At 43.8% G+C, this 12,755-nt stretch overlaps 1 protein-coding gene across 1 annotated transcript in view; it reads left to right on the top strand.

Moving 5' to 3' along the window:
- The window catches only part of ZC3HAV1 (zinc finger CCCH-type, antiviral 1), a gene marked incomplete at its 5' end in the record, with an annotated part of 51,993 nt that overhangs the window by 30,938 nt on the left and 8,300 nt on the right, over positions 1-12,755 (top strand). The window contains 3 exons of the mRNA XM_005874988.2: positions 998-1,172; positions 4,101-4,221; positions 8,199-8,301. Of these exons, the coding sequence (XP_005875050.2) occupies positions 998-1,172; positions 4,101-4,221; positions 8,199-8,301 (399 nt within the window). The remainder of the gene's footprint in view (positions 1-997; positions 1,173-4,100; positions 4,222-8,198; positions 8,302-12,755) is intronic.

Raw genomic sequence — 12,755 nt, 5'->3', positions numbered from 1 at the left:
AATAATAATAATAATAATAATAATAATAATAATAATAATAATAATAATAATAATATAATAATTTTTTGGAGGGGGTTGGTGTAGCAGCATTGCTGGCCTTTAACCACTAGATGTCAGTTGTGATAACCAAAATGTCTATAGACATTGCAAATGTCCCCCTGGGGACAAAATCATTCCTGGTTGACAACCACTGATCAAGGAGGTGCTTCTTGGAGCAATAATTCTCAAGCCTTTTGGTCTCAGGACCCACCCCTCTACGGTCTTAAAATATATAGAGGATCCCAAAGAGCTTCTGATTTTATGTATTATAGCTATCCACATTTATCATAGTAAAAATCAAAACTGAGACAAATTATTGATTCATTTAAAAGTAAATTCATTACATGTTAATATGAATAATATTTAACTACATTTATATAATTATACAGTTTTGTGCACATAGTTATAGCTGTAGATATGTATAACTAAAAATAACCGTTTTCCAAAACAAAAATTCATTGAGAAGAATGACATTGTTTTATATTTTTGGAAATCTATTTTGAAATCACACATGATGTGGCCTCTTGAAAACTCTACTGTGCACCTGTGAGTGTACGTAAGTGAAAAAGGCACATAATGTCTTAATATTATGAAAATATTATTACCTATGAAAAGGTCTTTTGATAAACAATTGAAAAAACTGACCTACTGTGAGTTTCTAACTCACTTTCTAACCCTGAACCAGTTGTTTTGTGTGGGCACCGTCTTATTTGGGATAGTTTTTGAGGAAAGAATGCATTTTGTGATACCATTGAAATGTGGGGTAGGCAAGTGACATCACCTCTCAGTTTTAGCTGTTTCTTTTATGTGGTAAGACCGGCAGGTGTATCAAGAACATCTGAAGATCCCTTTTAGCTCTAAAATATCAGTTCTGTGCTTTTGTTAGGGAAGACCGGATTGTAGAAAACAGAGGTCAATGAAGCATTTTGATTAACTTTAAACTTTTCCCCCTCGTCAGCATTCCTTTCGGAAATTTAAAAATCAATTTCCAGAAAATGACTTGTGGTTCTGATCCCATCCGACGTCTCTCCACACCTTCGTCCGTCACACTGCCGGATAATTCTGTCTTCACCACAAAATGGATTTGGTATTGGAAGAGTGGAAGTCACAGATGGATTCCGTATGGGGAGAAGGTGAGTTCCGTTCCTCCCCTGGAGGCGCGTGTTTAAACTTGCCAACTCCAGGAGAAAACCATGACTAACATGTTTGATGCCTCCATGGTCACCGATGGAGAGTGGGTGTGGTGGAGGAAGTGGTGCTTTTCACAGTATACACAACTGTATTGGCATTGTTTTCACAGGCATGTACTGTGATTGCAATTATAAACAAAGACATATATTATTTTTAAGAAATCGCTTAAGATGTGAGTCCGCTGCATGCCCCCCTACCCTCATTATCAAGGACTGGGGTGGGACCTTGAGATAGCTTTCTATCTATTAATGCATAACTGTACAGATCACGGCTTCCCGCCAGAAAACAGGGAGAGCGGAGGATCAGCAGGCTGACACAGAGGGTCACTAGGGTTCCCTGTCTGAATTCAGGGGAACTTGAGAGGGTGGGCCTGGAGCATTTGAGGCGTACCCACATGGGGACATGCCAATTGGGGTAGACATTTAGATAAGCAGAGCTTCTCTCTAGTGTCCCTTCCTCTTTTTGATTCATAGGATTAAAAAGAGAGAAAGAGAGCCCGGCTGACGTGGCTCAGTGGTTGAGCATCGACCTATGAACCAGGAGGTCATGGTTCGATTCCCAGTCAGGGCACATGCCCGGGTTGCGGTTTCAATCCCCAGTGTGGGGCATGCAGAAGACAGCTGATTGATGATTTTCTCTGATCATTGATGTTTCTATCTCTCTCTCCCTCTCCTTTCCTCTCCGAAATCAATAAAAGTATGTTTTTAAAACAAGAGAGAAAGAGAGAGAGGGAGCACACTGACGCAGCCAATGAAAGCAGAGTGATGAGAGAGAGATTAAAAAAAAAAAAAAAGCAAGAGATGAAGTTAAAGCCAAAGACAGAACGGGCACAGGGAACACCAGCGTAAGGTTCGACATAGTTAGAGGTTGATGAGCCGTGAATCTGGCCCTGAGCTGTCTGGCTGCCAAAGCAAACAAAGAGGCAAGCTGTCACAGGATCCCTGTGTCTCCCTGGGAAGAACACACCAGTTCCTCAGGAGAAGCACCACTTTTTTCTGTTAATGGGGCCTGAGAAAAACATCTGCCACGGGGCCGGGTAGAAGGGACCGTGGGTGCTGTGGCGAGAGGTTCTCCGCAAGTCACTCCCGTAGCCCGTGGTTTCCCAGCTGTCCTAGTCTCCGTACAGGTTATCAAACAACCTTTCCGGGAACCCCAGCGAGCACACGGAGTAACAGAACTTCCCTGGGGAATAGGATAGGGGCTCAGAGATTGGGGTCTTGACCCCTTCGTCGCCTCTCTGCTGCGCTGGCCTCTGGAGCACCTTGGGGTGAACTCTCCCATGATGTTGAGCTTTGTACAGGTTCTAATGATCAAGCCAAGGATGATGTCAACATGCAGCTTCTTTTTTAAAAAATATATTTTTATTGATTTCAGAGAGGAAGGGAGAGAGAGAGAGAAACATCAATGAGGAGAGAGAATCATTGATCGGCTGCCTCCTGCACGCCCCTACTGGGGATCAAGCCCGCAACTCGGGCATGTGCTCTTAATCAGAATCGAACCTGGGACCCTTCAGTCCTCAGGTCGACGCTATCCACTGAGCCAAACCAGCTAGGGCAAAGTGCAGTTTCTTAAAAGTGATTCTGTGAGGTGCCCGTGGAAATAGAAATGACGAAGTCAAGTTAATTAGCTTTGGTTAAAATAAACTATAGGTCTCAATGGTTCTTATGCCAAATAATTGAAATTTTCAGTAAGCTAAGGGAAAAGCGTTGGGGAATATTTGCATTTTAATGACATCAGGGTTCCAGAGATTAAAGGTGGGAAGAGTGGGTGATCTCACTGAGAACTTGAAAGAGACAGTAAGCATTAAAAAGGACATAAAAACCACAAGAAAGAACCAGTCAGAAGTGACGAGTACAATACCTGCTAATAGGGTCTTACATCCAGTTTGCCGTGGGCTGCCACCCCTGCCAGAGATGGGGACAGTGCAACGGGGACCACCCCTGCCCCCTTGCTAGAGTCAACATACTTCCCTTTACCCACCATTCTGAATTCAGACCCTTCATAAATGTCTTGAGGCCTGAGAGTATGTCTTGATATTTCAGGGGTACTTCTAGTCCCTTTCATATAGTCCCTGTCAGTGGCAAATTCAAGTGCTTTTTCAGTGTTGTGGACTAACTAGAGACGTAGTCCATTGTATTTGCTTACTCTGGCTCGGTGCAGAGGAGGAGGGGTGGGTCATTTACATTTGGACAGCAGTGCACCCACTGGAGCTTTCCCTGCCTTCACCACAGCTCGCCCTGCTTTCTCGTGTGGTGGGCTAATAGAGCCACCGGGGTCTCCTTTGTGCTAGAGTGCTGGATTCTGTAATCAGGGCAGACACGATGTCCGTACGGTGGGTCTGAGTTGCTCGGTACACTTGGGTCATATTTTATGGAAGGTGTAAAAAGATGATTGCAGCCCTAGTGGTTTGGCTCAGTGGATAGAAGAGCATTGGCCTGCAGACTGGAGGGTCCCAGGTTCAATTCCAGTCAAGGGCACATGCCTGGGTTGCAGGCTCAATCCCCCTGTGTGGGGCATGCAAGAGACGGCCGATCAATGATTCTCTCTCATCACTGATGTTTCTATCTCTCTCTCCCTCTTCCTTCCTCTCTGAAATAAATAAAAATATACTTTAAAAAATATTATTGTGAAGAGCTATATTTTTCCAGCATCCACCAAGTGTAGTTCTTACAGTGTAGACTGTTCCCTCCTGGTCCTGGGATGGAGGAAACTATATAAAAGGGGAACCTTTATGATCTGGTCTGGGAGGCAAGATAATCCCTCCTTAAATCCCAGGGCTAAAATAAAATTACATAACATACAGTGGTAGAGATTACTTAAAAGCCTACCATTACTTAAAAGTCTTTACTTTTTTTTTTTTTTTTAATTAGGGCGACAGTCGGCAAATTTCGAGCATCGATTCCTCATACCTGGAGTCTGTCTTCCTCTGCACTCCGAGGGGCATTGTGCCGTTTCAGGCGGGTTCTGAGAACTTCGAGCTGAGTTTCCAAGGTAAGAGTCTGCATTTGGCAGTGGTGCCCATCGCTGGAATGGGCATGAGTGGACATGCAGGGGGCAGCCGAGAGGATGTGGGTTCAAGGTTCTTTTAGCAAGACCAGCAGTATGGGGTGTGGAAGCCAGTGGCCATCAGAAGACCCATGCTCTAGTCTTGGCTCTGACATACAGTAGCTATGTAACCCCGGGAGCAGCCCCTGGCCTCTCTCGGCCTCAGTTCTCTCATCTGTCAAATGGGGGCATTGGGCTAAGTGGTTTCTGGGGGTTCCTTCCAGCTTCACCATTCTAAGTTTCAGATTCTGGGCATGCTGCTTCCCAGCTGAGGCATAATTTTCAGGTGCTGATGACGACAGTGGAGACCCTGGGCCTGTGGGTGCCTTCAGGGTAGTAGAACCTTGCTGATCCTCTCAGGCGTCATCCTCTAGGTCACTGTTCGGTTTCATCCATCACGTTTTCTAAAGATCTGCCTTTTGCTGTGTTTATCTCAGCCACCATGGTCAGCTTCTACCCGTCTGTCTGTGTGTTTAGTAAGAAATCAGGGCAGCACTGCCCTCCCTGTGAATGTGCGGGCCCTTAGCTGCACCCTTGGGACACTCCCTGCAGATGGTCACATTCTTGGTCTTTCAGGACCTGCCCTGCAGGTGCTCTGTAAGAGGTAAAGGAGACTTGCTCAAGTCCTCAAAATGCCCAGATGGTACCTGAGATTTGGACTCTGTACTCATTACTAGTGTAGCTTTGAAGGACCTATTATACCAACACTAGAGGCCCGGTGCACGAAATTCATGCACTGGGGGGTGGGTGAACGGGGCGGAGGGCGGCACGCACAGTCCCTCAGCCCAGCCTGTGCCCTCTTGCAGTCCGGGAGCCCTTGGGGGATGTCCGACTGAGGCCCACTCCCCGAGCACTAAAGATGTCCAACTAAGCCATCAGTTGGACATCCTTAGTGCTGCCGCAGCGGCGGGAAAGACTCCCGCCACCACCACTGAGCTCGCCAGCCGTGAGCCCGGCTTCTGGCTGAACGGTGCTCCTGCACTGAGTGTCTGCATCCTGGTGGTCAGTGCACGTCATAGCGACCAGTTGTCTGCAGTTTGGTCAATTTGCATATCAGCCTTTTATTATATAGGATTTTTGAAAAGCAACCTGGCAATACATATCAAGGAGTAGTAAAATGTGCTTGGCTTTTCATCTTCTCAGGAATATTTCTTTCTTTATTTTTAAATATTCCTATTGATTTTTAGAGAGAGAGAGGAAGGGAGAGGGAGAGAGATAGACACATCAGTGATGAGAGAGAATCATTGATTGGCTACCTCCTGCACGCCGCACCCCCTCCCCCAATGAGGATCGAACCCACAACCCGGGCATGTGCCCTGACTGGGAATCGAACTGTGACCTCGTGATTCATGGGTCGATGCTCAACCACTGAGCCACACTGGCCGGGCTCTTTCTTTTTTTAATATAAAGCACTTCACGAATGTCTGTGTCATCCTTGCACAGGGCCATGCCAATCTTTTTTTTATTGTTCCAATTTTTGTATGTGTGCTGCTGAAGTGAGCACTCAGGAATTTTTCTAAGGAAATAATTCATTGGAAGAAAAATAAAAAGCTGTAGGCAAGAAGGTCTTTATTGCAGCCTTATCTAAAGAACTAAAACAGGACATGACTCAACAAATTGGGGCATTACATTTTAGTGGAGTATTGGGTACTTGTTAAAATTCTGATTATGAAAACTGTAGTAAAAGCAAAAATTGAAATTGTTAAATGAAAAAGGCAGGACCCCCAATTTCTGTTTCTGCACTTTTCTATTTGTATGCTGAAGAATCTAAAATGGAAAAGATTTTTATTTTTTATTTAATTTTTATTGTTTAAAGTATTACAAATAGTAGTACAAAAACGGGAAAGATTTAAAAATGTAATGTGCATGCTAGTGCAGCAATGTATGTAATGGGACCAAGACTAGAAGGCAATAGTGATAAATAAAAATCTCTTCTGTTGGATGATGAAAGAAATGAAGGCTTAAACATTTTTCCCCCTTGGTTGGTAGTCTATCATTTAGAGTTTGTAAAAGTTGGTGGAAAGTTGGAAGAAAACCAATGTTCCAGGTTCCTCCGTCTGGAGCAATTTGATCAGTAATCTTGTTCACTTGCAACAGAAAAAGCAGTTCAGAGCAGTTTACAGGGTCCGGACTCCTTTTCTCTTATTTCTTATTCTTACATTTTCTCATTCATTAATCGAATATTGGAGCATCAGCTGCGTGCCAGGCACTGTTGTAGCCGTGGGCAAACCAGGCATTTTCAGAAAGTGCTCACAGCCATGGGAAAGGAAGCAATGTGGTGAAGCAGTGAGAGAATGGGGGAGTCTTGGGATGTGCCTGCTTTTATGGGAGGAGGAAACTTTGAAAGAGGGGGTGCAGCCCACCAGGAGAGGGAAGACTAGCACTTCAGCTGTAAGCTGTAGATAAGCCTGAGGTTTCAAAGAACAGCAAGAAGGTCTGTGAGAGACAAGAGCAGGCACAGAAACTTGGATGTTTTATGAGCCGGAAATCAGGAGAAGGTTGTGACGTGATCCGATTTGCCCTGTTTGCTCTTTTGTTGTTGTGTATCTTTGTTTCATCTTACATCAACTATACTGAGTCATAATTGCTACAATGACGTGCATGCATTTTGAGCGTGCCATTGGATGAATGTTGACAAGTGCATGCAACTTCTCTCCTCATCAAGATGGAGAGCGGCCTCAACAATCCAAGAAGTTTCCTCATGCCTTTTTGCCATGAGTCTTCCCCTGCCTCCAACGGCTCTGCTTTCTGTCACTATCGATTTGTTCGATCTATTCTGGAACTTCCTATCAAGAGAATCTTTTAGTGTGTGCTGTGTCTACAGCTGGCTTCTTTCACTCACAGTGATGTCTTTTAGGTTTAGCTATGTTGTTGCATGTATAGTAGTTCTTCCCTTTTCATTGCTGAGTAATATTCCATTGTCAGGATCTATCATGGTGTGTTTATCCATTCACCTCTGGATGGGTATTTGGGTGGCTACTGGGAACATTCAACTACAAGTCTTTGTGTAGATACAGGATGTCATTTCTCTTGGGTAAATACCAAGGAGTGGGATTGCTGAATCACATAGGCAGTGCATGTTTATAAGAAAAGGAAATCATTGTAGCAATATATACAAGGATTTCCTCTTCAAGGCAGTCACTCTGGTTAAAGCTTGGATCTAGGTCTACAGCATGCATGAATTGAAAATGGCATTTCATACTTCATGTAGAAAAAAACCTTCAAAATATATAATTATGTCATGTAATCCTACATAATAAAGAGGTATTATGCAAATTAACCCTCACACCCTCACAAAGATGGCTGCCTACGACCAGGCCGGCAGGGGGATTAGTGAGGGACGACCAAACGACTGAACAGCAGGCTGCGTGGGTCAACCAGGCCGGTGGGGGTGCAGTTAGGGGCAACCAGGCTGGCAGGGGGGGTAGTTGGGGGCAACCAGGCCGGCTCCTTCCTGACTGCCTGCTGCTTGGTGCATCGCTATATCCTGCAAGGGGTCCCGAACTGCGAGAGGGCACAGGCTGGGCTAAGAGGGAACCCCCCCCCCCCCCCAGTGCACGAATTTCGTGCACCAGGCCTCTAGTGATATATAATCATTAATGCCTGGTTTAAGGCAGCTCACATGGATGATGTCTTGTTATCTGGCTACCCTAGCTCTCTTCTTTACCACCAGATTTATTGCTAAGATTAGATTCATTGCTAAATGCTATTTACATCTTTGTTTTCTGGGTCTTATAAAAAGGGCAGTGAAGTTTACAAATTTTTATCATGAGCAATTTCCATCCAAAAGTCTTTTCTCTCTTTATACATATACTGGTCAGACATGAATATTTGCTGTTTCACTAGCCTCTGAAAAATAACAATAAATCATTTTCTAGGACTAACCCTTAATTCTTGTTGGTTTTCTTTTTTTCTGTCTAAAGGGATGATGCAGACAAACATCATTTCCAAGACCCAAAAGGATGTCGCCAGAAGACCAACATTTGTGTCTGCCCGGGATGTGGCGCAGATGAAAAGTGGGCCAGAGTAAGTGTTCTGAGGCAGTGCTTGCTGGCAGGTGTTTACGGCAGTCACACACTGATCCCATCGACCCACTCGAGTTTGGAGCCTGTTTTCTTCTCTTTTAAAGATACGTTTTTATTGATTTTAGAGAGAGGGGATGGGAAAGGGATAGAGAGATAGAAGCGACTGGGAATTGAACTGGTGACCTCTTGGTTCATGGATCGATGCTCAACCACTGAGCCACACCGGCTGGGCTGGAGCCTGTTGTCTTGACGTTCCTGCTTGCATCCCGTTGCAGCTCCCTTTTGCATTGCCTGTGAGTGAGGTGTTTTGAAGCAGCACAGTGTGATGGGAAGAGTACTGGCGTAGGACATCTCTCTCTAACTTATAGGGGACTCTGGGCAAATCTCTTCACTACCCTCGGGCTCCGCTTCTGTAGTTGGGGATGGCTGGATTACTGGGGTGTGCCTAGAAAATGCTCAAAAGCGCTGAGTGTGGTTTTGCTGTGGGTTCTTGTGTGTATCCTTAGTTTTGTTGAGAGAATTTATAAAGGTGGGAGGCTGTGGAAGAAATGGAAAGAAAAAAGTGTTGAGGCAGCTGAGCAAGGGGATTTGGAGAAAGATAAAGTTGACAAAGGGGATTTTCAAAGGAAATTTTGCTGTGGGGGATTCAATGTAACTCTCCTCTGTGTGTCATGAAACTCAGTAAAATCTGCATTATCCATGAACATTTTGAAATGAGTTGGATTTTTTTTCCGGAGTGATGTGTGATTATGTAAAACAGATTTCAAGCCTGGCCGGTGTCCTCAGTGGTTGAGATTCCCGGTCAGGGCACATACCTGGGTTGCTGGCTCAATCCCCAGTAGGGGGTGTGTAGGAGGCTGCCAATTGGCGATTCTCTCTCAATTGGTATTTTTCTATCTCTCTCTCCCTCTCCCTTCCTCTCTGAAATCAATAAAAACATATTTAAAACAAGACAAAACAAACAAAAAGAAACATTTCAAGGCGGGTGCAAAATCAAAGTGTTCTAATTAGGTTCTTTTGGTGGTAGGAATTAAGATATTTTGTGAAAGGGAATTAGTTAAAGAATAAACATGGTGCAATAAGGAAAACATTTTACAAAAGTTCAAGGATGGGAAGAACTGAGCTATGTCAGGGCTTTAGGAGTGGAAGTCGGTTCCAGTTCTGCTTTAGAACCTGAGCAGCCTGGGCTCACAGGTCCTTGCCTGTACCTGTTCATGTGACCAGGTTAACAGCCCTGACTTTTTTTTTTAAGGTTTTTTTATTGATTTTTAGAGAGAGAGGGACAGAGAGAGAAACATCGATGTGAGAGCAGAACATCAATCAGCTGCCTCCTGCACTTCCCCTACCAGGGACTGAGCCCGAAACCCGGGCATGTGCCCTGACCGGGAATTGAACCTGTAGCCTTTTGGTGTATGGGATGAAGCCCAGCAAACTGAACCACATTGGATTTCCAGATGCTTTTCTCTGGCTAGTGCCAGACCATTTTAACCTCAGAATTTCAGTCTTCATATCCCTTTAGCTTTACTTTCTGCCACTACTGCCTAATATTCTCTGAATTTCTTTTTCTTTTCTTTTTTTGCTGAAATGACAAAATTTTATTTTTCAATTACAGTTTACACTTAATATTATTTTGTATTAGTTTGAGGTGTACAGCATAGTGGTTAGATAATCATATACTTTACAAAGTCTTCCCCTTGATATTTCCAGTCCCCACCTGGCACCATACACAGTTATTACAATATTGACTATAATTCCCTATGCTGTACTTTACATCCCTAGTGACTACATTATAACTACCAATCTGTACTTCCTTTTTAAAAAAATGTTTTTACTGATTTCAGAGAGGAAGGGAGAGGGAGAGAGAGAGCTAGAAACATCAATGATGAGAGAGAATCATTGATCGGCTGCCTCCTGCACACCCCACACTGGGGATCGAGCCTGCAACCCAGGCATGTACCCTGACCGGGAATCAAACCGTGACCTCATAGTTCACAGGTCGATGCTCAACCATTGAGCCACACTGGCCGGGTCCAATCTGTACTTCTTTATCCCTTCACCTTTTTCATCCAGCCCCCCAACCCTCCTCTCTTCTGGCAACCATCCGTCTGCTCTCTGTGTCTACTATGAGTCTGTTTCAATTTTGTTTGTTCATTGATTTTGTTCTTTCTATTCCACATATAAGTGAAATCATATGGTATTAGTCTTTCACTGACTGACTTATTTCAGTTAGCATAACACCCTCTAGGTCCATGCTGTTACAAATGGGAAGATTTTAATCTTTTTTATGGCTGAGTAATATATCTATCTAATGGTAGATATGTACCACAACTTTTTAAAAAAAATATAGTTTATTGATTTTTTTTTACAGAGAGGAAGGGAGAAGGAGAGGGATAGAGAGTTAGAAACATCAATGAGAGAGAATATCTAGTTCATGTTCTATTTTTCCCCATTGTCTCAAAAATGAGTTGATATATTCCAATTTGTATCAAAACATGGTATGAATGCCCTAGCTGGTTTGCCTCAGTGGATAGAGCATCAGCCCAAGGACTGTAGGGTCCCAGGTTGGATTCCAATGATTAGTGACATACCTAGATTGCAAGCTTAAGCCCCGGCCCTGGTCAGGGCAAGTGTGGGAGGCAACCAATTGATGTGTCTCTCTTATATCAATGTTTCTTTCTCTGTCTCTCCCCCCCTCCTTTCCACTCTCTCTCTAAAAAATCAATGGAAAAAATACCCTTGGATGAGGATTAATAAAAACCAACCAAACAAAAAACAACAATAAAACAAACATCGTATGAATATGTCATTTTCTAGATTTGTCTCTGAAGCCTATTTTAATCTATTACAGTGTCTCCTCCTTGACCTTTCTGTTAAACCTTACCCGGGGATTGAACCTGCAACCTTTTTGGTGTTAGGACAATGCTCCAACCAACTGAGCCACCTATCCAAGGCCACTTTTTTTTTTTTTTAAAGAAACCAGGTGATTTGTTCTATAGAATCTTCCAAATTCAAAATATAGCGAATTGTATCCTCATGGGGTTGCGTGTAATTTCTGTGAATTAATGGTTAGATTTAGAGGACGGATTAGATTCAGGTTCCCTTAAAAATTTTTTTTCTTAGTTTTTTGTTTTTTTTCATTTATCTTTATTGATTTCAGAGAGGAAGGGAGAGGGAGAGAGAGATAGAAACATCAATGATGAGAGAGAATCATTGATTGGCTGCCTCCTGCATGTCCCCTAATGGGGATCAAGCCTGCAACCCAGGCACGTGCCCTTGACTGGAATTGAACCTGGGACCCTTCAGTCCGCAGGCTGACGCTGTATCCACTGAGCCAAACCAGCTAGGGCTTAGTTTTTTGGGGTTTTTTTGTTTTTGTTTTTTTGTTTTTAATTGACTTCAGAGAGAGGAAGGGAGAGGAAGAGAGAGATAGAAACATTGATAAAAGAGAAACATCAATTGGCTGTCTCCTCCATGTCCCCTACTGGGGATCAAGCTGGCAAACCAGGCATGTCTCCTGACCGGGAATTGAACTGGCGACCTCTGGTGCATGGGTCAATTTTTAATCACTGAGCCACACTGGCTAGGCCAGGTTCCCTTTTTGGTCAAGAATCGTATATAATAAAAGGTTAATATGCAAATTGTCCTTCGACCTGGAGTTCAACCAGGGGGCGGTGCCAGCCAATCGGACCCCACCCATGCATGAATTCGTGCACCAGGCCTCTAGTACTATATAAGTGGTGCTTTCTACTTCTTGATAGTTTTTACGAAGAGGTCCCATAATGTCTGATTGCCCTGTCTTTAGTGATGAAGATGGGAGTGTGGGTCATTTCAGTCTGGTCCCTCCATTGTAACATTCTTTATCTGATCTCCGACTCAACGGTTTTAGTAGCTATTGATGGTCTTTGTTTAGATCTACGTATTATTGCCTGAGGGGTTACAAAAGGGTGTTTTCCTAAGTCTCTCAGTTCTTCTGTAAGTAATAGCTGTGATTTGTCTATAAAGAAGACTTTTTCTCATGCATGGTTACCCTGACATACAGTTCATAGGCAGCTGGATTCTTTCCTCCCCTGTACCTTTAATATCCTTAAAAGTTTATCATTTGACAAAGAAGCTGAGGGACACATTTACTTACTGCTAACAAATTAGGACTTTAGAAAGTTGAGCAGAACTATAAAAAAGAGCCCTAGCCAGTTTGGCTCAGCGGATAGGGCGTTGGCCTGACGACTAAAGGATCCAAAGTTTGATTCCGGTCGAGGGCACATGCCTAGGTTGCGGGCTCGATCCCCGGTTGGGGGCGTTCAGGAGGCAGCTGATCGATGATTCTCTCTTATCATTGATGTTCTATCTCTCTTTCCCTCTCCCTTCCTCTTTGAAATCAATAAAAATATATTTTTTAAAAAAGAAGAAGAATCAATGTTGAGCCATGAGTGTCCCTGGGCCGCTGCGGTCGGACTG

This window comes from Myotis brandtii, unplaced genomic scaffold, assembly GCF_000412655.1.
Source record: "Myotis brandtii unplaced genomic scaffold, ASM41265v1 scaffold455, whole genome shotgun sequence".
In the NCBI taxonomy this organism is placed as follows: Eukaryota; Metazoa; Chordata; class Mammalia; order Chiroptera; family Vespertilionidae; genus Myotis; species Myotis brandtii.
This window is presented reverse-complemented; position numbering and strand designations above follow the sequence as displayed.